Below are 23,240 nucleotides of genomic sequence, written 5' to 3'. Positions count from 1 at the left end.
ACATCACATTAAACACAGTCTGTTATTGACATGTCTCTAGTATTGCATCACTTATATTTCTATTTCTTACAGTCATCAAATATGTTCACCTTCTCGGTGAGCTTTTGTTTTTTTTTAACTGCAGACACTATATATGTATATGAGTGTATGTATAATATATGTTTTTTGTAGAATAGTGGATGATTAGATACAGGAGGTCCTCTCCATCTCCTCTCTGCTGCACTGTGGACACACCCCTGCTGCCTCCTCCAGCACAAACAGTGGTGTCAAGTCAGCCAGCAGCAGCAGGTACCAACAGGAAATGAGGATGTTTGAGATTAAGGCCAACAAGGAGATGGTAAACATAAGAATTAGATATTGGATAACATTGTCATACACTTTCTGATGTAAAAAATAAAATTTGTAAAAACACGTTAATAGTTCTTTATTTTTACGTGTCACCCCAGTTTTGTTAGTACCTGATGAGAATATTGCATCTGCCATTAACCATCCACAAAGTTCCTTATCAAGGAGGCCACCTTGGCTTGACAAAACAGACTTATAGAGCACAATTGTTTTCTTGATTCAGACACTTATAAGGCCTATCCAACACACCATTTCATAGTATTCAGCCCATCCTGCTTAGTGGTTCAGATCATCCCTAGCTCCTCTACCCCAGAAGAAGATGTGTCTTGGAAGAGGGTCCAGCTGCTGTACACTTGTTTATTCTGGGCTCTGCAGGGCCTTACCCTTCTTCCTGCCAGTCCCCAAGACCCTCGCACTGCTGACCCTGAGGCAGCAAACATTTTTCAGACTCTTTTACATGAGTGCTAACCATTACAGCCAGCCAACCCCCAAGATTTAGAGAAGCTGCGGTAAACTAACTATCCAGAACCTGACCAGAGCAGGACAGAAGAGAGGATTACAGCTTGTCCCACATTTGCTGATTTAAACTCCCTTTAAGTACTTCTGTGGAAACTTGAACCAGTCCATGTATTTTGAGCTCTCGAGTCAGCTTTGATGATCTCCTTTGACCCCGAACCAGTCACCCCAAATTTCATCCTCATTGGGCGTCTGATCCAGTTCATCCTCTTCTGCTGCAACACTAACTCATGCCCTAACATTCTGGATAACAAGTAATGTGAGGTGCCATGGGGTCATGCAGTATGTCAATATGTCGCTGCTGTCAGAAGGAAATGTTTAGATGGAATTACTGCTGTTGTGTGATAGATAGATAGATGTCGAACAGTCAAGTTCTGGTGTAACACATGTTGACCCTGTCCACCCACACTACCTGGCTTATCCTAAACTAAGCTCAAACAGTTCACACTTAAATCTTTTCTGTCGCCATGTTTACCAACAAAAAGCTGACTCAAAGCCTTAGAACCAGGTGACATGTCCCATGTCCCCTATCTCATCCAGACAAATGAATCGTTTGCCTTACCCCACCAATCCCTAATGCTACTCATATAAATCAAATATGAACATATTTTTTTAGGGCTGTTGTGAAGAGAAGAGTTACAACCAATTGCAAAAACAAAAAGACAAAAATGGTAAATACTAATAAGAATAGATAGATATCCTAAATAAAAGGAAAACACGTATTTTACAACTGGTAAATTAGTAAAGCAAACTCTACAGGACAACTTTACTGCTACGCAGTACAAGAAACAGTAAGCTATGAAATAAAGCTTTAATTTGAAAACTGTGCCCGGATGTATTAATCCTATGCGTGGCTTTACACTGGAGGGACTCAGGTAGAGCAGCGCATCACGCTCAACCAGAGGAGAGGGAGAGAGCAGCACGAAGAGAGATATTTATAACCTGAAGCCAGGCTGCAGCACTGAGATAAGGCTTGGGACCAAGCCGCAGGAAGGAAAGCAAACAGACAGACAGACACGGCTTAGGGAAACGAGGACACGACAAGATGAAACCTTTTTTTGCGTTAGTTTTACTCGGGGCTGCAGCGGTCGCCCTAGTCAGCTCCGCGGGTACCGAGGGCGAGATCTCCTTCGAGTACCACCGCTATGAGGAGCTGCGAAAAGCGCTGGTGTCGGTGTGGCTGCAGTGCCCGACCATCACCCGCATCTACACCATCGGGGAGAGCTTCGAGGGCCGCGAGCTGCTGGTGCTGGAGATGTCCGACAACCCCGGGACGCACGAGCCTGGTCAGTTTTACGCACATGCAAAGTGTGCTTCATGATGCGGGGAGTGTTTGCAGCCCATTCTTCTCTCTTTGTCCCCACTTTTCTTTTCCATTGTATGAACGCATCACGCACTGTTGAACTGCTTGCTTGTCTTAATTTGTGTTAGGTGTGTAGATTACAGAAGACTACCTGTGTTGATGATGGATGTGGTATGGAGGGAGAACAGTAGAGGAGGAGCACAGGTGTGAGTGTGTGTGTGTGTGTGTGTGTGCGTGCGTTAAACTGTGAGCGCAGGGCCCTGCTGCTACTGCTGCATCACTTCAGAGGACTCTAGATGATAGATGGTGCGATCAGCTACGCAAAGCCGCCATTTTGCTGGTTGATAAGGATCTCTTCGTGCTTATCAAGAGTCGTGATTCTGTCAGAAACACCCTAAAGGCAAAGGTTCATGCCTCATTTATATTTAAATATCTTTACAATCAGCATTCCTTCCAATTTTGAGCAAAAATGATCAATATATCAGGAGGGGGCACAGTAACTGAATTGTAAGTGCACCTGTTATCTTGACTGAAACCGTTTCGATGTTCACACCCCTCAATGCTGTCTGGACTGGACTGCAGCCAGGCGCGTTGAAACCATACAGCAGAACAAGTGATGTGAGTCTATGGGACACTTCTTGGCTTCAAGGCAGCTTACACACCAGACACACAGGAACAGCAAATATTGTCAACCACCACTGCTGGTTAAAGATGCAATGCACCTTCTTCTCTCTGACAGAGGCACTAGAGGAAATTACACATAACACACAACATAGTCTTGGATACATCCCAGCTTTCCCCTCAAGATGATATTGGATTCGACTTTGACAACGATTAGATACGATTGTGACTTGAATCACAAAGTCACTGTTACGGTTTCCATTTATCTCCAGTCAGAGGCCTGCCATTGGTATTAGAGGATAGGCCCATAATAATACATACAGTTAAATTTATTTTACACACAGGCTATGAAATGGTAGCCTATATATATTTTTTAGTGTGCTTATCTTATGGATGATCACATGGATGTTTTGATTTTGTGTGACTGCTATGTAATTGTTGATCACTGAATTGATATAAGGATCCATACATGTAATCTTACTCCAAAAAAATTCTAATATCATTCAATGCTTACATTTGAGAATAAAAATGTAAGCTTTGAATCACTTGATTTCCTTAAGATTATTGGCTAATAAACAGCAGAAGACGAACATAACAGACAATATTGATTACAGTTTTTTGGGGATTGAAATGCTCTATGGAAATGGAGGACGGGCCTCAACTATCGTATTCTTATTTTGTGATGATGAAGCAACAGAGAGAGACCAAAAATCTCTCAGGCTAGAATGAATTAACTACACATGATTATATTCATGAGCTTTTTATCTTTGTCTATTCTCCATTTCTTGATGTCAGAAACTTAACCCGGATCTCCATCTTGATACAAGTTGTCGGCCTGGGAAAATAAGACCTTGCTTGTGATTATTATAGATGTTTACCATCTAATTCTTGGTGCTTAATTCAGCTATACATCTCATGGAGTATTTTTGTCATGAAGGTGTATCTTCCTCTCTGGCTGAATTTGTGTGGTCTAAATGGTGCACCACAGGTTTCAGCTCATATGGTCAGAGAGTCCAATGACCGTATGTAGCTACTAAATAAGCCTGTAATAGACTAGTGGGCGTGCACTGGAATGAGTCACAGTAGCGTTGTGGAACCCTTATTACTACCAGATGAGTTTCCAAGCCGCCGCTGCCTCACCAACAGGGGCAGGACCTCCCCCTCCTCCCCTTCCTCTCCTCTCCCACCGTCTCTGCTGAGCAAAACATCCAAAGCATATAGGGAGGGGGTGAAACAGAGAAGGAAACTGGGGAAAGCTCCAGAGACTAGCAGGGAAACCAGGAATAGTGGATGAAAAAGATGATGAGGAAATAAAATGGAAGGACATGTGAATTCTAAAAGGTGTCCGACCAATATTTTATCTGACCCTACACTGTGTTGAAACTCTGAGGTGGAGCCAAAATAGCAGTTGCCGGGGTAACAGATCGGCTTAGTGCACTGAGCTGGCTGACTGGCAGATCCTGGTTGGCTGGCTCACTCAAGAGGACGGCAGTCCTGAGCTCATGCATCTGTCAATAAGAAGCCATCTGTCATGCACTGCAGCACAGGAAGTACCTTTAGTCAGGAGTGTAAACCCAATGGTGACACATTAGTGTACAGTGCATGCAGTGTGATAAAACAATCAGCCAAGTAGAGTAACACATTTACAAAGATGCTATTCTTAATGCAGAATTTATCATTACTGTAAATGGATTAGGCTACACCAACACTTATGTGGGAATAGTTTTGAGGACAGATGCATCCAAAACCCTAAAGTTTCCCTTTAATCTAATCATTCGTTCAGTGTCTTGCACAAGGATTGCAGAGGCAGGGGGTCAAACCACCAACCTTATGGTTGAGAGATAACCCATCCTTCCACCGAGCAACTGGTACTTCGGTGTCAGGACTAAAGGTGTAGATACTAAAACAGTTCTAAAACAGAGCTCAATATTTAACTTAAAGTCATCAGCTGGCCAGATATAGACTCCTAATGACTGCTCATGATGCACAGTGTCACGGGGTTTTTTAATTGGTAAACGGTTTGCTAACCTCTAGTGTAGAGTTAAGAGCAATAGTGCTTCCACTCTGGTGTACTTGTGTTAACACCAAAGATGCTAAGAGAGGATAACAATTTCTAGCTACCCTTCAATGTATAACATAAGCCTACCATTTAAATGATCTGCGAACAAGCTATTACAGTGATTGCTTGCTAGCTTATAAATGATCAAAATAGTAATGATCATAATTTTGTTTTACTTTAGAGTCAAAGAGAAAATGTATTGAGGTTAGGTTTAAATGGCAGGGATTTTCTCTGACCATCCCTGGCTATGGCTAATGCTAAGACAGTCAGTGCACTGGATAACTTTTGAATTTTTAATGTAGACAATATTTGGTTGGTCACTCTGGCATGAACAGCACGCCCAAGCTGATCCCACAAGTGTTCAATGGGGTTGAGGTCAGGACTGCAGGCAGGCCATTCCATCCACTACACTCACAAATTGTGGAGGTAGTCTCTGATAAACCCCGATCTGTGGGGGCGAGCGTTGTCTTCTTGGAGGATAGAGTTCGGTCCCAGACTGTGGAGTTATGGGATTGCCACTGGTTGCAGAATCTCATCTCGATATCTTTCTGCATTGAGATTGCCTCTAATGAAGACAAGCCTTGTTTTTCCAGTGAGGGAGATGCCGCCCCACACCATCACACTGCCTCCACCAAAAGCTGTTACCCTATCGGTAGAGCAATAAGCATAGCGTTCCCCCGTTTCTTCTTGACACTTAGACCCTGTGATACAATTGCCGTAGGCAGAATCTGGACTCATCGCTGAACATAACGTTCCTCACATGTTCAGGTTGAAGTGCACGTGATGCCGACACCAGCAAAAACGCGCCTGACGATGAAGGGCAGTCATGGCAGGCCTCCTGGCATGACCGGAGATTGGCTGCGTGCAGTCTGTTCCGGATTGTCTGGGAAGAGAGTCGTCGGCTATATCGTCCTGCAAACCTTGACTGCATATCTGTAGAAGACTGCCTACGGTTCCTAAATGCTGACATGGTTAGGAAACAGCCTTCTTGGGGTGTCGTCTTCTTGGGACGCCCACTACGCAGCCTGTCTCTGACATTCCCCGTTAAATGTAACTTAGCCTTCAGTTTGAAGATGGTACTAGGGCTCACTCCAATTAATGCTGCAACTTGGTTGTGCGGAACACCGGATTGAAGTAGCTCTATGGCACGGGCCCTATCCAGATCAGGCAAACGTGGCAAGCTTGGAGCAGACACCAACTGACCACCGTAGCAGGGCCCATGCTCACAGGTGCTGCCAATCTGGCACCTGATTGTCAGCACCTGGGGTATCAGAAGCTCAAAACAAGAGTCAATAGCAACAGCAGAAAAAGCTGTTTGGCATTGGCAGAGAAGATTTGGCAAGTTTTTCATGGGCGCAAACCACATTCTCAGCTCTGATGCTTATCCCACAAAGCATGTTCCTTACAAATGTGGCACCATTTAAAATGGAAATAAGCAGGCTTTCCAATGGTATAAGATGTATTTCCAAGAAGCATTGCTACATCAAAGAAATAATCTCCAAAAAACAAATTTCCTTACTTTTTGTGCGATGTTAGTATGGATTTCTGTTTGACTACATTTGGAAAGGTGATCAGGTGTGTTAACTTTATATTTACTTTTAAGATTGGATTTAACATTTAACCTCCCAATAAAATACTATAAAACATCCTTAATAAACGTCAATAGATACAGTATAATAATACAACTCCAACCGGGGCCTTTTGATGCATAGGCCTGATCAGTGCATTTATCTATTACTAGACCCTTCATTTTGATGATTGTAATTGTGCATGTTGACTTGGGTAAGCTTTTAAATACTGGATTTTAACTAGTAAAAGAGTAGTATTTTTAAGTAAATTGCTACTTTTACCTAAGTAGAGCATCAGACTAGTCCTTCCACCACTAAACACTGGTGACATGTTTCATTTAAGGGGGGTGTTTATTTCTTGCAGCTGGCCGAACACAAGCTGAAAAGGGGTTCCTCTTCACTGAAACATGCTCTGGTTTAACTCTTTTCAACGTTCATGTCTGGAACTATTTACAGGACTTCAAGTGCGGGGAGATACTCTATCATGTAATACGTTTGGCTTTGTTCAAAAGTGAAAAAAAAAAGATAAAAAAAGATTATGTCAGGGAGAGGCACTGCTTCATCCAACATGCTGTAGACAATCTTGAGGGGGACGGAGATGCTTGACTGTTTTATCAGACGACAGAGGAAGTATGTAATCCCCAGTGATCACGCACACTGGGGATGACCTGTTAAAACATAAAGCAGCCAGACACACTGCTGAATATTGACGTATCAAGTAACATATGTAATACTGAATATGAAGTGAAACACAAGAAGACATGGATTTAATGACACACGTTGCAAAGGAAGAAAAACAAAAGAGAGTTGTGTCGAAAAAACCAAGTGAAATGTTGTAAATTTAAACTGTGAGAAGGCAGTGAGAAGACAGAGATAAAACAGCTCGGAAGAAGAAGGAGTTGCTGGAAAACCAAAAAAGAAAGGAATGATGATTGAGAAAACGGCAAGTGTAACTGAAGAGACAGGGTGACGAGGGAGAAGACGAGGAGTGGGCGGATGAACGCAGAGGGAATGAGGGAGAGATAGAAACGGAAGGAGGATGAGAGAAAGGCCAAGGCATCAGCAAGAGGTCATTTATTATACATCACAGACCCTCTCTCATCTCCTGACTACTTCCTCTTCTTATTGTTTGGCTTCTCCTGCTGCCAAAGCCTCTTTTCAGATTATTGCTCTTCCTACACCTACCTACCTTTAACCTCTTTTGTTCCCTTCACTTGTTCAATCGTATCCCTATTTATTCTTGTGTGATTTGCATGCTTCATAGTCGGCACCTCAACATGCTGAGTGACGTCACCTCATGTGATGCTGTGTATACTTGGCCATATATTCAGTCTACCTCCTATCCTAGCCTCTAATCACTTCAGTTTGTTTTCATATATTTTCTCTTTTTGGTCTCAATGAAAAATATTTCAAAACATCAAGTTGTAATTTTTGAAAAACAATTTGCAATGTCTTATGAACCAAGGAGCGAAAAAATAAGACAACCTGCAAAGCATTGCTTGTAAACATGAGATATCTTTTCTGAATTATTGAGGTAAATTCAGATTTTTCCAATGTGATTATTGCTAATGCTCCTATCACGCTAATGATTAAAATCCTTTTTTTTAATGCAGCCTTTAAATAAAGCAAGTGTATTATTATAATGCAAAGACACTGTTATATCAATCTAATGCATTTTAGCATATCTGTATTTTTAATTTGAACTGTTTTATTGCTCAGTCTTTGCTCTCTGTGTCTGTGTCATAACAGGTCACTTAGCTGGCAGGCATTCAGAGCTAACAAACAGCTTGTTTAAATGAGTGTGTGTGTGTGTGTGTGTGTGTGTGTGTACACATTCATGAGACTGGCAGACAGGCGTAGATCGAGAGTGTGTTTACTCAATCTCTGAGTTAATTTGTCTCCCTAAGCAGCTGCCTGTGTCAGGGGTTGCCAGGGCGACTGAGAGCACTCTGATGTGGTGCTTCCCTAATGACGCTGCAGCAATACTCATTATTTGTTGTCACCGAGGAGACCGTATTGACCACCTGACCGACAGGTTTCATAACGCCTTACAAAGCGCAGAATAATGCAATAAACTGTGCCACGTCAGTTTTACACATATTCAGGAGAACTTAAAGGATTAAGGATATTTAAGATCTCTTAACAAAAGTAAATCATTTTGCACATGTATAAAAGCCATGAAAGGAGAGATTCTCCACTCACTGAACATCCCGGGATCTCAAAGGTTTATGATGCAACCATCTTCAAGCCAACATAAATGCAAACAAAAACAAGGCCTTATATAGTCAACTGAAATGGATTTTAGCTTAATAATTAAATTCATTAATTTGAAATAATGAATCTTTTAAGACACAATTCATGTTCCAAAACCTGCTTCTCCAGTCCAAAGATTTGCCATTTCCCCCTCATTTGTATCATTGAAAACTTGTGAAAAAGCTGTGTTACGTTTACTTACTCTGTTAAGACAATTAAAACGATTGTTAGAGTTCCTCCCCTTTTCGCTATCCACATAGACTTTCTGCTTGTATATGCCTTTTCTGCCAACAGAAATGCTAGTAGAAAACATTACCAATAATATAAACACTAACCGTAATGCTATATCAACATATCCGGGCCAACAGATTCTGCAGTTTTATGCAGCTGTAAAGGCAAAAACGCTTCCGCTTTTGTGCATTTATGGCATCTAATCTATAAGAAATGAATTCATTTTTATATCAATCATAAAACAACAAGATTTGCCTCTGGGAAGTTACTGCATGGGCATGCAGTAACTGTGAATTTAAAGTGAATTAAATGGAGTAAAATGGGAATAGTCTCAATCCGCTCCAGAGCAGAAAGGATATTTGATTTATTCCGCCTTAGTGTGATGCATCATGCTTGCTTTTGTGTAACTTTGCTTCCTCTGGTCAACAATATGTGTAAAAAAAAAAAAAAGTACAAAGAGCTGTAACATTAAAATTGAGTTTGCAAAAATGATAATAAAAGACGCAAACAGAAATGGAAAATGTTATTTTTCATACTTCTGCATGTAACCCATCACTACCCTGATGCATCTGAAATCCTTCAATAGTTCCATGAGTGGCAGACAGGAAAATGTCTCCAGATACTGAGCATCTGTGTAATAGCTTGAATCATGCTAACTCATTTAGACAGAGTGCAACTTCAAAGTATGTGTTTGTGTGTGTAAGTGTGTGTGTTTGACAGCTCCACTGGGCCTCTGCAGCCTGTAAAAACCATTCAGTAACATCAGCACAGAAAGAGTTAATTGTAGGCTTGAAATCATTAGTAGCTACTCTGAGAGGGACCAGATTTGAGCGTTTAAAAATAACCGGACGACCAGATGTGTGCTGGGCATGATGTGTGCGCGTGTGTGCGTGTGTGTTTAACTCACTCATATAGCCACTGGGATTACTTCACATCAAACCCACAAAGAAATCCACAAAAATAGATTTCGACAGACACATGAACATGTACATCTTAAAATGACTTCTTAGACAATATATAAGCTAATTAATACAAAAAAAGAGATGTAGGTTAGATAGCTTCCTTGAAAATGGTCAAACCAATCAGTAGAGGAATAATAAAAAAAAAAAGGTAGGGCGTGAACAAAAAGCCCCCCAATAAAAATGGACCCCTGCTGTAGTTTGACTTCAAACCCACCCACAAACAGGCGCACAAACACCTCGCCATCTGCTGCGCTTGTGCCACATTTCACAAGTAAGAAACTGAACAAAAGATTTTTTTTTTATTTGTATGGCTCAACGCTCAGAGATGTTCTTTTCTACTCGTACAGCCACAGATCTCTGGTTTGTAGTAAATCAAAAGAGTGTGTTGTGTTCTCATTTGTTCCTTCTCTTTGTCATTGTTTAAGAGCTGTATATTACTCCTTGTTAGTATTTGTCTCTCTGTAGCTATTGTGTGTTTAGATACAGCATCAGTTTATACATGAGGAGACACAGAGAAGTGAGAGAATCGCTAGTTAGTGTATTAAACAGATGGCTACAGCTTTGGTCATTACAACACAAATAGCTCTCAGATATAAACCCAATATCTCTCATTATAAAGGAAAGCGAAGCAAATACAGGAAATGCAGCCTAGTCATGTCTTTGTTGCTGTACACACTGACATGAAATACATTAGTTTACTCCAGAAAAATCACATTTATTTACGTGCTGAAAACATGATTATTTTTTTTTCTAAAAGGCAATCCACAGCATGAGCAGAGAGGTTTTTGATATTGGCCGAAGAACTAAATTGTAACATCATGCCCCGAAGTCAAACGCAAATGTATTCCAATCTGATCCCAGAGCTGTCACTCCAGCAGGCCGATTCAGGCAGACTGTGACAGTGCACTCAATAATCCTCTGTCTGTCAGCCATTATTGCCCAAATTGAGTCCCGGACTGTAGTGTTCAGTGATGTTCAACCTTTAGCTGATGAGTCAGTGTGTTTGTCACTGCTGCTGTGTGAGTAGATTTTTGTCTCAGTGTGTGTGTGTTAAGTGTTAACCTCCATAACAAATGATGAGGTGACCTTCTCTTGGTCCGTGACTAAACTGGCTTCTTATCACAAAGATTATGACGTTGTTGTTATGTTTCTACTTTTTTATTACGTGGCAGGTTATATTTGGTGTTCAGCCTCTGACAATTACAGCTGTTTCTATGGTGCAGTGACTCACTGATTCCCAATCTGTGGTACGTTTATCACCGGTGGTACACAAGAGCCTGTTGTAAAGGCCAAATGATTTTACTACAAGGAACCCTTAAGGGATAAATAAGAGTATTTCTGACCCAGATTATAAACACTTTATACAAGTTGTAGTAATAACATTGCAATGATGTAAACAGTAGTTGGTGATTTTTTAAAATACTTTTGAATTAAATCGGCTTGTGCTCAGCAGTGTAGGGTAGTGTGATGCATCTCGATTCAGAGTCTTCGGTCAATAATTAAACTACAAAAGGAAGAATTTAAAAATGGCTACAAGGTCGAAAACAGTCGAGATACAATGTTGTCACAGACAATGTGTTTTACCCTGACTGAATTCATGCTTGGCATTCAAAAACTATAATTAAATCACAATATATATACTGTCACATATCATTTTAATGTTTTATAAGAGATGTTCTTGTACCATTTTCCACCTCTGATAGTTTTTGATATTGGCTCATACCAAGTGTCCCTATGACACAACTGTAATTATTTGATATGCTTAATTTAGCATGAAAATTAGCTATGAAAAACACTTTAATCCCCTGCCCTCCTCTGTTGTTGTTAATTATGGTCGTATGATAATCCACTTAAAAGCAGATGTGTGTGTGTGTGTGTGTGTGTGTGTGTGTGTGTGTGTGTGTGTGCGTGTGTGCGTGTGGACGGCGGTGGTATGCATTACCTGACATACTCTCCAAAACACGATACTGCATTTTAGACTGTCAGAGCAGAAGTTGATACTGATACAGATATTTATATCAGAACTACTCCTCTTGTTATGGTGTTACAGGAGAGTTGTGTGTTTCATTGTTACTTTGCTTGCAGTGGGAAGCTGTATTAAGAAAATAACGTTGGTACTTACTCTTAGAAGTTTGGAAACCTCTTCATTAACTCATCTAGCTTCTTTGTCTCCCCTGCAGGTGAGCCTGAGTTCAAATACATCGCCAACATGCACGGCAACGAGGCGGTGGGCAGAGAGCTGCTCATCTACCTGGCCCAGTACCTGTGCAACCAGTACCAGCAGGGCAACGAGACCATCATCGACCTCGTCCACAACACCCGCATCCACCTCATGCCCTCAATGAACCCAGATGGCTTTGAGAAGGCTGCCTCACAGGTGATGACAAAGCAGGAAAGAAATACACACATATACCTGATCACAGGATTTACAACCGATTAGATTAAGCCTACGAGAAAAACAAACATCTAATTAGTTCCCACAACATCCAAGCATTAATGCCCTGTTTCCTTTGCTCAGCCCGGAGAGATCAAAGACTGGTTTGTGGGCCGCAGTAACGCGCAGGGGGTGGATCTAAACCGCAACTTCCCCGATCTGGACCGCATCATCTACATCAACGAGCGAGAGGGCGGAGCCAACAACCACCTGCTACAGAACATGAAGAAGGCCGTGGATGAAAACACCAAGGTAACCCAAACAGACATTTTGTGTTCCTTGAATAGATAATTCCCATTAAAATAATCAGCCCCAAATCCATTCATTCCTAATGAGTAGTGGGGCAACGGATCACAAATCTCACAATTCTGATTGGATCACGGCTTTGTTTTCCTAAATCTGATTTGATCGGTTTTATGGCATAAAGTATGTTAAGTATGATTCATACTTTTATTCATACCAGCAAATAATATTATCTGGCCACAGCAATTAAAGTAACAACACCAAAACACTCTAAATGTGCATTTTAAAGGATTGTATTTAGCTGTTGACTTAAATTAACAACAGCAGCAGGATATGTGTTTAATTGAGTTAAAGCTGCTATGATAAAAAATGATAATTGATGGTTGTTGAATAAAGGTTAATCAAATGTGGAAGGCATTTCTTCTCGTAAAGTGTCAACTAAATGTGCAGCTCTGTAATCAAATCAAATACTGAAATCATATAAATAAACTGCAGAGCCCATGTTCATTTATCTGGTTAGACTCATTCAGTTTTCCTGCCAGACTGTTTTTAGTCAGGCTAAAAAACAACAACATTTGTCTCATATAGGGATATAAGCACAGATGGACCATTTTTTGAAAACAGTGAAGATGGTTACTGCTGATGTTAAAAGTTGTGAATTCACTATTCCACATACTGTTGATGTAAACTAGCCCTAATCTAACTCTAGTACAATGCATACAAAATGGCGACATGTATGTTTAATATTGTACATGATCCCTTTTCTATTACATCAGTATAATCTAATTTTGATTTTAGTTCAAGTTACAATAAATCATTATACGCCACACATGTACGCATTCAGACCACTTGATCCAAATGTTGAAACTAGCTACTTAGCTTAGCAACCAAACACAATTGAACAAGTTTCGATATGCTTTGATTGGTTTTGATCTCACAGGCATTTTTGTCTGTGCTCGTTGTTAAGGTCTCTGTAAGTCATGAATGAAGAAATATTTCTCTCTGGGTGACAGTGTGATGCTTTTGAATAGTTTTGGGCAACAATAGAGCGCCACAGTGCAGAGAAAACTCTAGAACCTTATTTTTTTTACGTGATCTTGTGTGTTACATGGATGATAGCTTAGATAAAGAGGTGTCTCTTTCACTTGTCCTTATCTTCAGATTGTTTTTGTCAGTATAAGAGAGTTGTTTTGTCTTTACAGCTGGCTCCAGAGACCAAGGCAGTGATCCACTGGATCATGGACATTCCTTTTGTCCTCTCAGCCAACCTGCATGGAGGAGATGTCGTGGCCAACTACCCATATGATGAAACCCGCACTGGTACATACACACATATGTGAAAACACAATCTCTTTCACACCTTGTTTTTTCCTGTTTGGGTTGTTAAAGTGTATGTAAAACGCTTCCCTGCTTTGTATATGAGCGTGTTTGCACGGCTTTAATGAGACTGTTTTTGGACTATAACTGAAACAACAGACTTTTAACTAGTTTTCCTACAGAATGCCGAAGCTTTCATTCAAATCAGATGGAAAATGTTTCCTCCAACGGCTTCCTGTATATTATTACTCACAGTAAACACACATTTAATATGTTGCAGATGCAGGTGTGCATTTCATGCTTTATCACAGGCGCCTTCTAAACATTGTGCATTTGTTTGTTCCCTTCCCTTTGATTCCTCCTCTAAGGCTCCACACATGAGTACAGTGCCAGTCCAGATGATGTGATGTTCAAGTCTCTGGCAAAGGCCTACTCCATTTACAACCCAGTGATGTCTGACCAACAGCGAAAACCCTGCCGCAAGAACGATGATGACTCCAGCTTCAAAGATGGGATCACTAATGGAGGCGCCTGGTACAGTGTGCCAGGAGGTGAGAAACAGCAGAATCCATTAAGGCTGAGGAATGATTAATAAGGCTGATAAACTGTCTATTATGTTCATAAATCAGAAGTAAGTTTACAATATATATATGTGCAACAGCAGGCAGGTAGGCCTTGTCTTTTTCACAGCATCCTATGACTGAATCTATTCAAGGATGTTTGTAGATTGTCTCCCCATTTGTCTCTTTACTTTATTTCCTGTCATCTCTTTCAAGTCTACCAAATTAGGCAGAAAAATGCCCCCCAAAATGTATGTTTTCCTTGAGTTTGATTATTAATGAACTGTCAACAAGATATGTGTTTAAGGGGAAATGTATAGTTGAAAAAAAAGCTGTCAGTGCTCTCTAGTGTTCAAGTTTAGCTACAGCAACATTTCCTAAATATTTTTTGTTCTGCAAAAATGTTGTTGCTTATCATCCAGCAATTCAACAGTACTGATGTATTTGTGTGTAAGCTTTAGGCTTTCGATTATTTCTTTATTTTTAGCCTGCTAAAGAATTTGGCTCTATTTAATTTTTTTTTTTTTTTTTTTGCAACAGGAATGCAGGATTTCAACTACCTCAGCAGCAACTGTTTTGAGATCACTCTGGAGCTTAGCTGTGACAAGTTCCCCAATGAGGACACACTCAAGAGCTACTGGGAGCAGAACCGCAACTCACTCGTCAGCTACATCGAGCAGGTTAGGAAAAAACACATCGCAAGATCTTATCTATTTTCTGTGTTGAAGGACTAAGTACTGACTGCAATAACAAGAATAATAAACATACTTTTTTTAATGCACTTCTCATTGTAAAATATCTCAAAGTGCATATGTCCCTCTGTGTGTGCACTTGTAGGTCCACCGTGGTGTCAAGGGCTTTGTGCGTGACCTGCAGGGCAACCCAATCTCCAACGCATCCATCTCTGTGGAGGGGATCGACCATGACATCACCACAGGTTAATTCACCCAATCCTGAAAAACATGCACACACTATTTACAACACTGTAATGGGGTTTCATGTGGAAAAAGCAATACTAAGATGCTGTATTGCCATCTAGTGGACACATTTGGTAGTAAACTCCTTTTCCCAACACCTGATTTATATTTGCGCCTGCTGATCGTATTAGAGTCACAGATATACAGACACTGTACAGGATTGTCGCTGGCTGCTTGCAATAACGAGAAATGTATCTGTTATGTATTTCATAGCCAAAGATGGTGATTATTGGCGCCTTCTGGCTCCAGGAAATTACAAAGTGGCAGCCACTGCCCCAGGATACCTGACTGTCATCAAGAAGGTGGCTGTTCCCTTCACTCCTGCTACCAGGGTAAGACTCACAGAAAAAAAAACAACCCGGTACTCTTACGATAAACCTGCTTCATTTTTTATGTTGTATTGACAATAAATCCCATGAAAAGACCAAACCAAAAATGAGTGCATTATATTGATAAGTGTCCAGAAATACTCACTGAAGAAACCAAATGTATTATTCTATTTCTTAAAGTAGGTCCGAAAACATACACTATTTATTCTTCTTCTTCGGGCATTAAGATGAGATAAAAATAATTTGATCTTATCATTTATGTGATCCATTTTTTACAAAGTGTATATGTTAGTGTTGGAGCCATGGATACAGTCATGTATATTTGAAGTGTTTTAAAGGTTAAGGTATGGAGTGTGTTACATTTTATTGCTTGTGGTTATTGTTTATTATATCATTGATTTTGAAATTATATTGAGTAGGGTTATAGCGGGTCACACGGGTATGGGCGGAGCTTTTGTTTTGAGCTTGGTTACAGTATTTTGTGTTCACCGCTATTGTTTTGGCTCGCTGCGATTACTTTGATTATGAGTCAATGCACGTTATCATAGGTTGATTATCTTTTTGCGTTAATAAAAAGTCAATCTTATTTTATCGTATCGCAGTGATTTTTTTGTACAAGGTAATAGGCCCAACCTCAGCCTCTCAGTTAGTGAGGAAAGGACCAAAATGCATTCAGACAGAGAGAAAAACATCGGTTTCTCTTTTCATTGAGTTCAGTGACAATACGAAAAATACAGTAAATAAAAAAAATAATAGAAAAAAAAATAGAAGGCCTTTATTTCCGTTGTATCAGGCTACAAGGAAATGAAGAGATACAACAAAATTCAATTAATAAGTCAGAAAATAAAAATAAATCTGACTTTGGTGGGACGTCTAATAACTGGAATTCATTCAAAAGAAAAACAATCTTTCACTTCCTGTCTTTCATCTGCCTCTGTGTGGCTCTGTATGTGTCTCAGGTGGACTTTGAGCTGGAGTCTCTGATGGAGAGGAAGGAGGAGGAGCGGGAGGAGCTGATGGACTGGTGGAAGATGATGTCAGAGACACTGAACTTCTAAATAAGCTTTTGTCTGGTTTATGATTGGGTCCGTCTGCACATCTATGTAATATATTCAACATTCAGTGTGCCCGTCTGCTATAAAAAGAATATATTGTCTATAATTTGTTTTGTTCTCTTTCACTCATTATTTTAATTGATTATATTGTTTATAAATGTAATGGTTTGCCTCATACTCCTGTAGATTGTTCGAATATCCACAGACGTATGCTGACGGACACAGGAGAAACTTACTGGTAGTTCTGTGGTATTGTGTTCTTTATTGTACATGTGATTGGTAACCATGACACCCACTTGTATAACCAACGATTGACTGAGTATTATGTGTGTAAAAGAGCTTTTTACATCACTTCCACGTGGCTCTTTAAAAAAAAAGTATTTTTTATTGTTTTAACCTCTCTGTTTCTCCAGACTATAGTCCAATTTAAAAGAACACAACTAATATAGCGCACACACCTTTTAAATTCACAATAAAATGCACACACACACACACACACACACACTATAGTTTGAGATATAAAAATACTGTAAAATCATTGTTGACATTGTAATCAGTCTATACAGACAAGCTCATTTTCCTGTATGTTATTGATGTTGTTTTTTTTAACTGACTGCAGCACAGCTTTGAGTTTAGCACAAGATGAATGGTTATAATATATACAGTACTGTATTTATGAAATACTAAGTATAGCAAGAACTGTGTGGTTTTTGTATCTAAAAGAAACAAAATCGAAGAAAATAAGGCCATGATACCAATAAATCTGTCCACCTCAGTCAACCCAAAGCCATTTCCTTTGTATTTGTGCACTACACAGAAATAACTTTAGGTGATGGAAAGAACTGTGGTACATGATGAAGTTGTTTTTCAAATTTAACACTATCTTCCAAGATTGGACCGTGTGGATGCAGTTCATCTGGTTTGAGACGACAAGAACTTAATGAATGTATAGCTATAGAAACCGTTACAAATAGAAAGAATAAACTGATCAATAAAAATCCCCTCTTTATGTTGTCAGACTGCAGTCTTGTCTTATTTGTTTTGGCTCGTTCAGGTGACAGAAGTTTTGAGCATATTACATGTGCAAGCTGATGTACTGCACTTCATAAGAAAAAAAAAAAGTATGGTGCACACTGCTTTGTTTAGTTTAGTGCTTCTTAGTCCCTAAGATCTCATGAACAGACCTATTTCCTCACCAGTAGTTACAGCAGGACATGAGGCCTATATAAATTATATACACAGTAAAATTGTGTCCCCCACTGTTACTAAAACTTACAAAACTAAAATAAAGATAGGAAAACCCCCAATATATGAGCAAAAAAAAAAACGTTCAACCCCAAATTAGGCCACAAGACCAGAAATACAGAGTTGTAGCTTATTTGATCAAGGGATATCTGAAAGTTTGGCCTCTTGGCAGAAATTGAATAAACGTTTTAAACCCATGATGTATTTTTTGTATAAACACCCAAAATATTTTCTTTTCCTTACCTTGAAAGGAGTTTGAAATCTGCATTTTGGAGGTGGTCTCATCTTTTGATGAATAGTAAAACCCGCCATGCTGCAATGCCATGTTTCTAGTAGCCCAGAACCAACAAATCAAAAACTGCAAGGGGTTTCAATCCCCGCCCTTCAAAGCCTGAACCCCGCCTCAGTATCCCATTATTTTTTTAATGAAAAAAAACCCCAAAACTATTATGCTGCATAGGCTATACAGATGTACAAATAGTGTCGACAACCCTACTCATATTAAAATTATGTTAGGCTATTATTAGACTCATTATATTAGGCTAATGACTTACCGGAAAAGGAATGATGACCATTTACCTGCTGCTTGTGGAGATTTGAGTGGTTGGTTCAAATCCATCTGTTTGCAAGTGTGGGACAAATGTGGTGTTTTGTGTGTGGGACTCAACTCTATTACTGTAGGTGTCAGGACAAACAGTAGATCCAAAAGTTAAGTGGTTTATGGGGAAACACAAAAATACCCTGCATACAAATGTTTTGAAGCTAGTAACGGATCACTTTAGTCATCGATAAGAAACAGATTGCATAGTGGTTGTTTGAGTAACAGCAGGTAGGATTTTGAAGAAGTTGAGAGTGCTGAGAAGTTGAGAAAAAGTAAGGGTTATTATTCTGAGTTTTTATATCGTTTATTTAGGCTACTGGAAAAGTGGACTAAAAAGCTACTGGATTAGGTTTGTTTTGGCTGAAATAACCAGATAAAAGTAAAGATTTGTTGCAAAAATTGGAAAGTAAACTAGTGTTCTGAAGTGCACTCCCAGTGTCTTTGGACTAACACTGGATTATTTTCAGCAGACATTATCTGCTTAAATAGTATTAAAGGCTTATTACATTACTATAGTTACCTTAGGTTTGAACTGTTTCATTTAGTTTTAATGAATTCATGTTATAATGTAAGAATACTTGTAAATGGTGGAAAGTCAATGTTCAGAATCACTTATGAGTGAGTTTCTCAGTGAGTTCTTCAAAAGCCTCAGAAAAAGGAACATTTATGGGCTTTATACTAAAATGATACTGTATGATGTCACTGTCAGATAATTTGCATTGTGTGCAAGTGTTATTGTGACATATGCATTATACTTAAACTGTTTCTGGTCATTGTTTACCCTTTGTCTAAGTAGGCCTACTGTTTAAACAATGTTTATTACGATGCACACTTCTGGCTGAATGATTTCAGTCGCTTGGCCCATTTCAGTAACTGAATGTTATTTAAACGAAACAATTACAAGTATAGATGTTGACATTGAGGACATTTTGTTATTTCAGATGATGTTTAGATCTGTAAACAGCAAACAATCAGGAACTCCTGCAGTTGGCGGTAAAGGCTGATATCGTAAATATTAAAAGCTTATCTACATAAGTTTATTGTTGGTTAATGGCAGAAAACACGAGTATGTGTTCCTTGTTGTATTCATTTTTCATTTTTACTGTGAAGTCTTTCACATCCTAATGTCCCTTGGCCTGGAGAGGAATGCATTCTTACAGTGACTAATTTAGTATACTGTCACAGTATACTACACACACACACACACACACACACACACACACACACACACACACACACACACACACACACACACACACACACACACACACACACACACACACACACACACACACACACACACACACACACAGAGCAAGGGTGGCACTTTTAGGTCCAACTATGTTGTTGAGTCAGCTGTTCTAGCATTAGATGCTAACTTTGCAGATCAATGGTCCCCTTGGTCTATTAGTCATACTGGGCCTATTTGCATCTGCTATTAGCATTTACTCATCAATACCATTGATCAAGCTGCTTTGGCTTCAAGACATGGAGGCACTCGGAGAGAAGAGACAAAGAGAGGGAGTTGGAGACTGATTTGCTTAGATATTCAGATTTGATGTAAGAAAACAATAGATGTTCTTTTCCATCATGGCAGAGACTATATGGTTTGCATCCTGAAACTTTTGTCCTAAAAGATCAATTAGAGTCTAATGAGTTCATGACCTGTGAGACGCTCAAAGGATCAGTTGTCACATTAAATGTTCTTAAGAGCTGATCATTTGAGTCATCTTTACAAGCAAATAAGTCAAAAAGTATCCAGGTCAAAATGTAGGCAAAATCCACTGATTGACTTGTACAGCAGATGTAGTTTACTTTAGCAATTTAGCAAAGCATATTTCAACGACTTATTTTACCACATTGCAGGCGAAGGTGCAACAACATATTTGGTCTCAGTCAAGAAAGGTTTGGTTATCTCTAGTCTAGTTTCTTTATTTTTTTTTTTACATAAGAAACTTCTGTGTTTGGGTCACTGCTGTCATTTTAGTTTTACACTCTGGTCTGCTTGCTTAGGTATCCGGTTGACAGCTCTCTATTTTCCTTTGTCATTTCTTTTTTTATCCTGCAGATGACAGCAGTGGGCTGATTACATGACAGTCACTGCGAGGAGTCTGCTCCTAAAGTTGATATCAGTTTAGTCTCAGAAGTAATCGGTCCCTGCTACCCCTCTTTAAGGATCCACCATGCATCTGTTTACAGATCATAATTTATTTGTGTATTTGAGCTCTTGCATGACAGGAAGTGTCTGTGGTGAGCTGTGGTCAAATGTTTCCTCATTACTGAGTGGTTCCCCCCTCAGAACGGACAACTCCCAGAAGTTCAAAGTGGCTGCCGGCATAATTTCAGCCAAACAAAATTCACTGGGAAAACTATTCTATTTGTGCAAAAACATGCACATAATCTTCTTTATGTGATTTGTATAAAAATATTGTGCAAAGTGGACTTAAGTACCTTGAGAACATTAATAACTGTGAAGAACACAAACAGTACTGTACATCCCCTCCTCTCATCTGGGTTTTGTGTGTGTGTGTGTCCGAGTGTGTTTGCCCGAGTGTGTGCATGTCCGAGTGTGTTCTTGGTTATTTTACTTTGAGTTCAGTGAGGCCAAGGACCAATAGAGCTGACTGCCAACAAACAGGGGGACAATGCATGGCTGAAAGCAGAGCCAAAAGGTAAAAACAAATGTGTTACTTTCCTTACAGTCAAAAATACTTTTTTGTTTTCAAAATACTTTATTTTAAGAATTGCTTTCTCTTGAGTTGGTGATGATATTTGACTAAAATATTGGAACTGAAATGTGTTCGAAAAAGAGAAACTGTTGTTTGCAAACTCAAGCCTTGATACCTTTGATCTTCACAGATGACACAAGTGGACAACTGACTGTACTGCAAAAAAAACCCAGATTTTAAACAATACGAACAAAGGTATTGAAATGCAAAAAGTATGGAAAAAACTAATACAACTGTAGCTTGAGTTTTGCATACAAATATTTGTATTGAATGCCTTATTGTCCTCAATCTGATACTCATTATAGATGATATGAGTCAGCTGTATGTTAAGTTGTAATCTATAGGAGGGAGAATAGAAAAACAATGTACAGAAACACATCAATCAGGGAATATACTACTGTACTTTGTCATGCAAACCATTGTGGTTTCATTTAAAAATAATAATAATTCAATTTTCAATTTGTTAAATGTTGGTTACCTGATACTTCTTTTGGTGTTATCCAGCCTATGTTCTAAGGGAGCTCATTCATTAGTGCACTGCACACCACAGATTGGTATAAGAGAATTGTTCCGCACACACACACAACAAACAATGCAAGCAATTAAACACTGGAAATACACCATGATGCCAAAACACGTTTTAAGACACGTTCTTAAATGTATGTAAAAGATTCCTCATTAAACATCCTGGCTGTATTTGTGTGTCACTGAAGACACAAACACACAGCAGGTACTAGCTTGTGGCTTTTGTTTGTGTACATGTAAAAGTACTGTAAAGCAAGGGTCATTACTGTTCCTGATAATACCTTTTGTACCTATAGGTGGTGCAGTCTGACAGGTACAGCCTCCCTCCAATGAGGACTCTACAGCTAAACATGACAAAGTGAGTCTGCGAGAAAGACATACATTTAGAGAAGTTGCTTTTTGGAGCTGAGCAGTCTGTCTGTCTGTCTGCGCATGCACACATTCACGCACATACACGCAGGCACACAGAAACATACACACACAGTCCAAGGTCTTTTCTGCTTATTTCTTCAGTCTTCCTGAAAGGAAGCGTATCTGTAAGGAGCAGAGGCCTGGACACATACACACACACACACACACACACACACACACACACACACACAATCCCAAGTTCCTGAAGGAGTGCTGTGTCGGCAAGGGACTACTGTTTACATTTGCACACACACACAAGCCAGCACATACATACAGCATCTTTGGCTTTCAGAGCAGCAAGGAGGTATTCAAACGAAGGTTTGCCTCTGTTACGGAGTTATTGCTCACTCGTTACTCTGATTATTTCTCTGTCACTGCACTTCAGTGATATCTGTCTAAGCATCATTGGTCTTTAATCTGTCACTGTAACTCAAAATTATTTTTTTAATTGTTATTGTTAAGACTTCAAATGTTGAAAACCTGCAACTAGGGGACATCTGTTTAATTGTGTTCAAATTCAAATCAACCTCACAGTGATTCAAGTAAAAGGGAATAAGAAGCCTATGTAGTAGTCAATTTTGTTTTTTCATTATCAGATAAAAATGCCTTCACCAACAGGACCTTAACATTTTTTTACACAAGGCACACTAGTGTGATTATATGATTTAAAAAAAAAGATAAAATGTTTTTTATTTTTTATTTTGCAACATCCCATCAATGTACAGCTCTACGGCAGTGCTGGTTAGATGTTCAAGTTTTTCAGAACTGCTTTTAATGGGTCGATCTGCCATACATTTGACTTTGTATCACCCCATTACATCCAATTCTTTATCATCATTTGATCATTTCAAACTCGTTCTGTCTATACAAGTGTTGTTTACAATGACCCATTCTTACTTCAATTAACAAATTAAAAGTACATGGAGATGGGTCTTATGTTAAAACCTAGACATCTG

The 23,240-nt window shown here is 39.4% G+C and overlaps 1 protein-coding gene across 1 annotated transcript; it reads left to right on the top strand.

The window, feature by feature from the left end:
- The first annotated feature begins 1,750 nt into the window (after positions 1-1,750).
- cpe (carboxypeptidase E) lies at positions 1,751-17,790 on the top strand. Its single transcript, XM_020647183.3, has 9 exons — positions 1,751-2,147; positions 12,039-12,235; positions 12,377-12,544; positions 13,738-13,855; positions 14,221-14,403; positions 14,953-15,092; positions 15,250-15,349; positions 15,603-15,721; positions 16,678-17,790. The coding sequence occupies exons 1-9, from the start codon at positions 1,907-1,909 to the stop codon at positions 16,774-16,776; spliced, it is 1,365 nt and encodes a 454-aa protein (XP_020502839.2). The 5' UTR covers positions 1,751-1,906; the 3' UTR covers positions 16,777-17,790.
- Positions 17,791-23,240: the final 5,450 nt, after the last annotated feature.

Source organism: Labrus bergylta, chromosome 1 (assembly GCF_963930695.1).
Source record: "Labrus bergylta chromosome 1, fLabBer1.1, whole genome shotgun sequence".
In the NCBI taxonomy this organism is placed as follows: Eukaryota; Metazoa; Chordata; class Actinopteri; order Labriformes; family Labridae; genus Labrus; species Labrus bergylta.
Note: the sequence above shows the minus strand (reverse complement) of the source record. Positions and strands in the feature narration are given on the sequence as shown.

What these genes read in the sequence shown, in the direction of transcription:
- cpe (XM_020647183.3), top strand. Translation starts at nt 1,907, where the DNA reads ATGAAACCTTTTTTTGCGTTAGTTTTACTCGGGGCTGCAGCGGTCGCC. An exon ending in CCGTGGATGAAAACACCAAG is followed by an intron (nt 12,545 to 13,737) that starts GTAACCCAAACA and finishes TTGTCTTTACAG; the next exon opens with CTGGCTCCAGAGACCAAGGC. An exon ending in CCTTCACTCCTGCTACCAGG is followed by an intron (nt 15,722 to 16,677) that starts GTAAGACTCACA and finishes TATGTGTCTCAG; the next exon opens with GTGGACTTTGAGCTGGAGTC.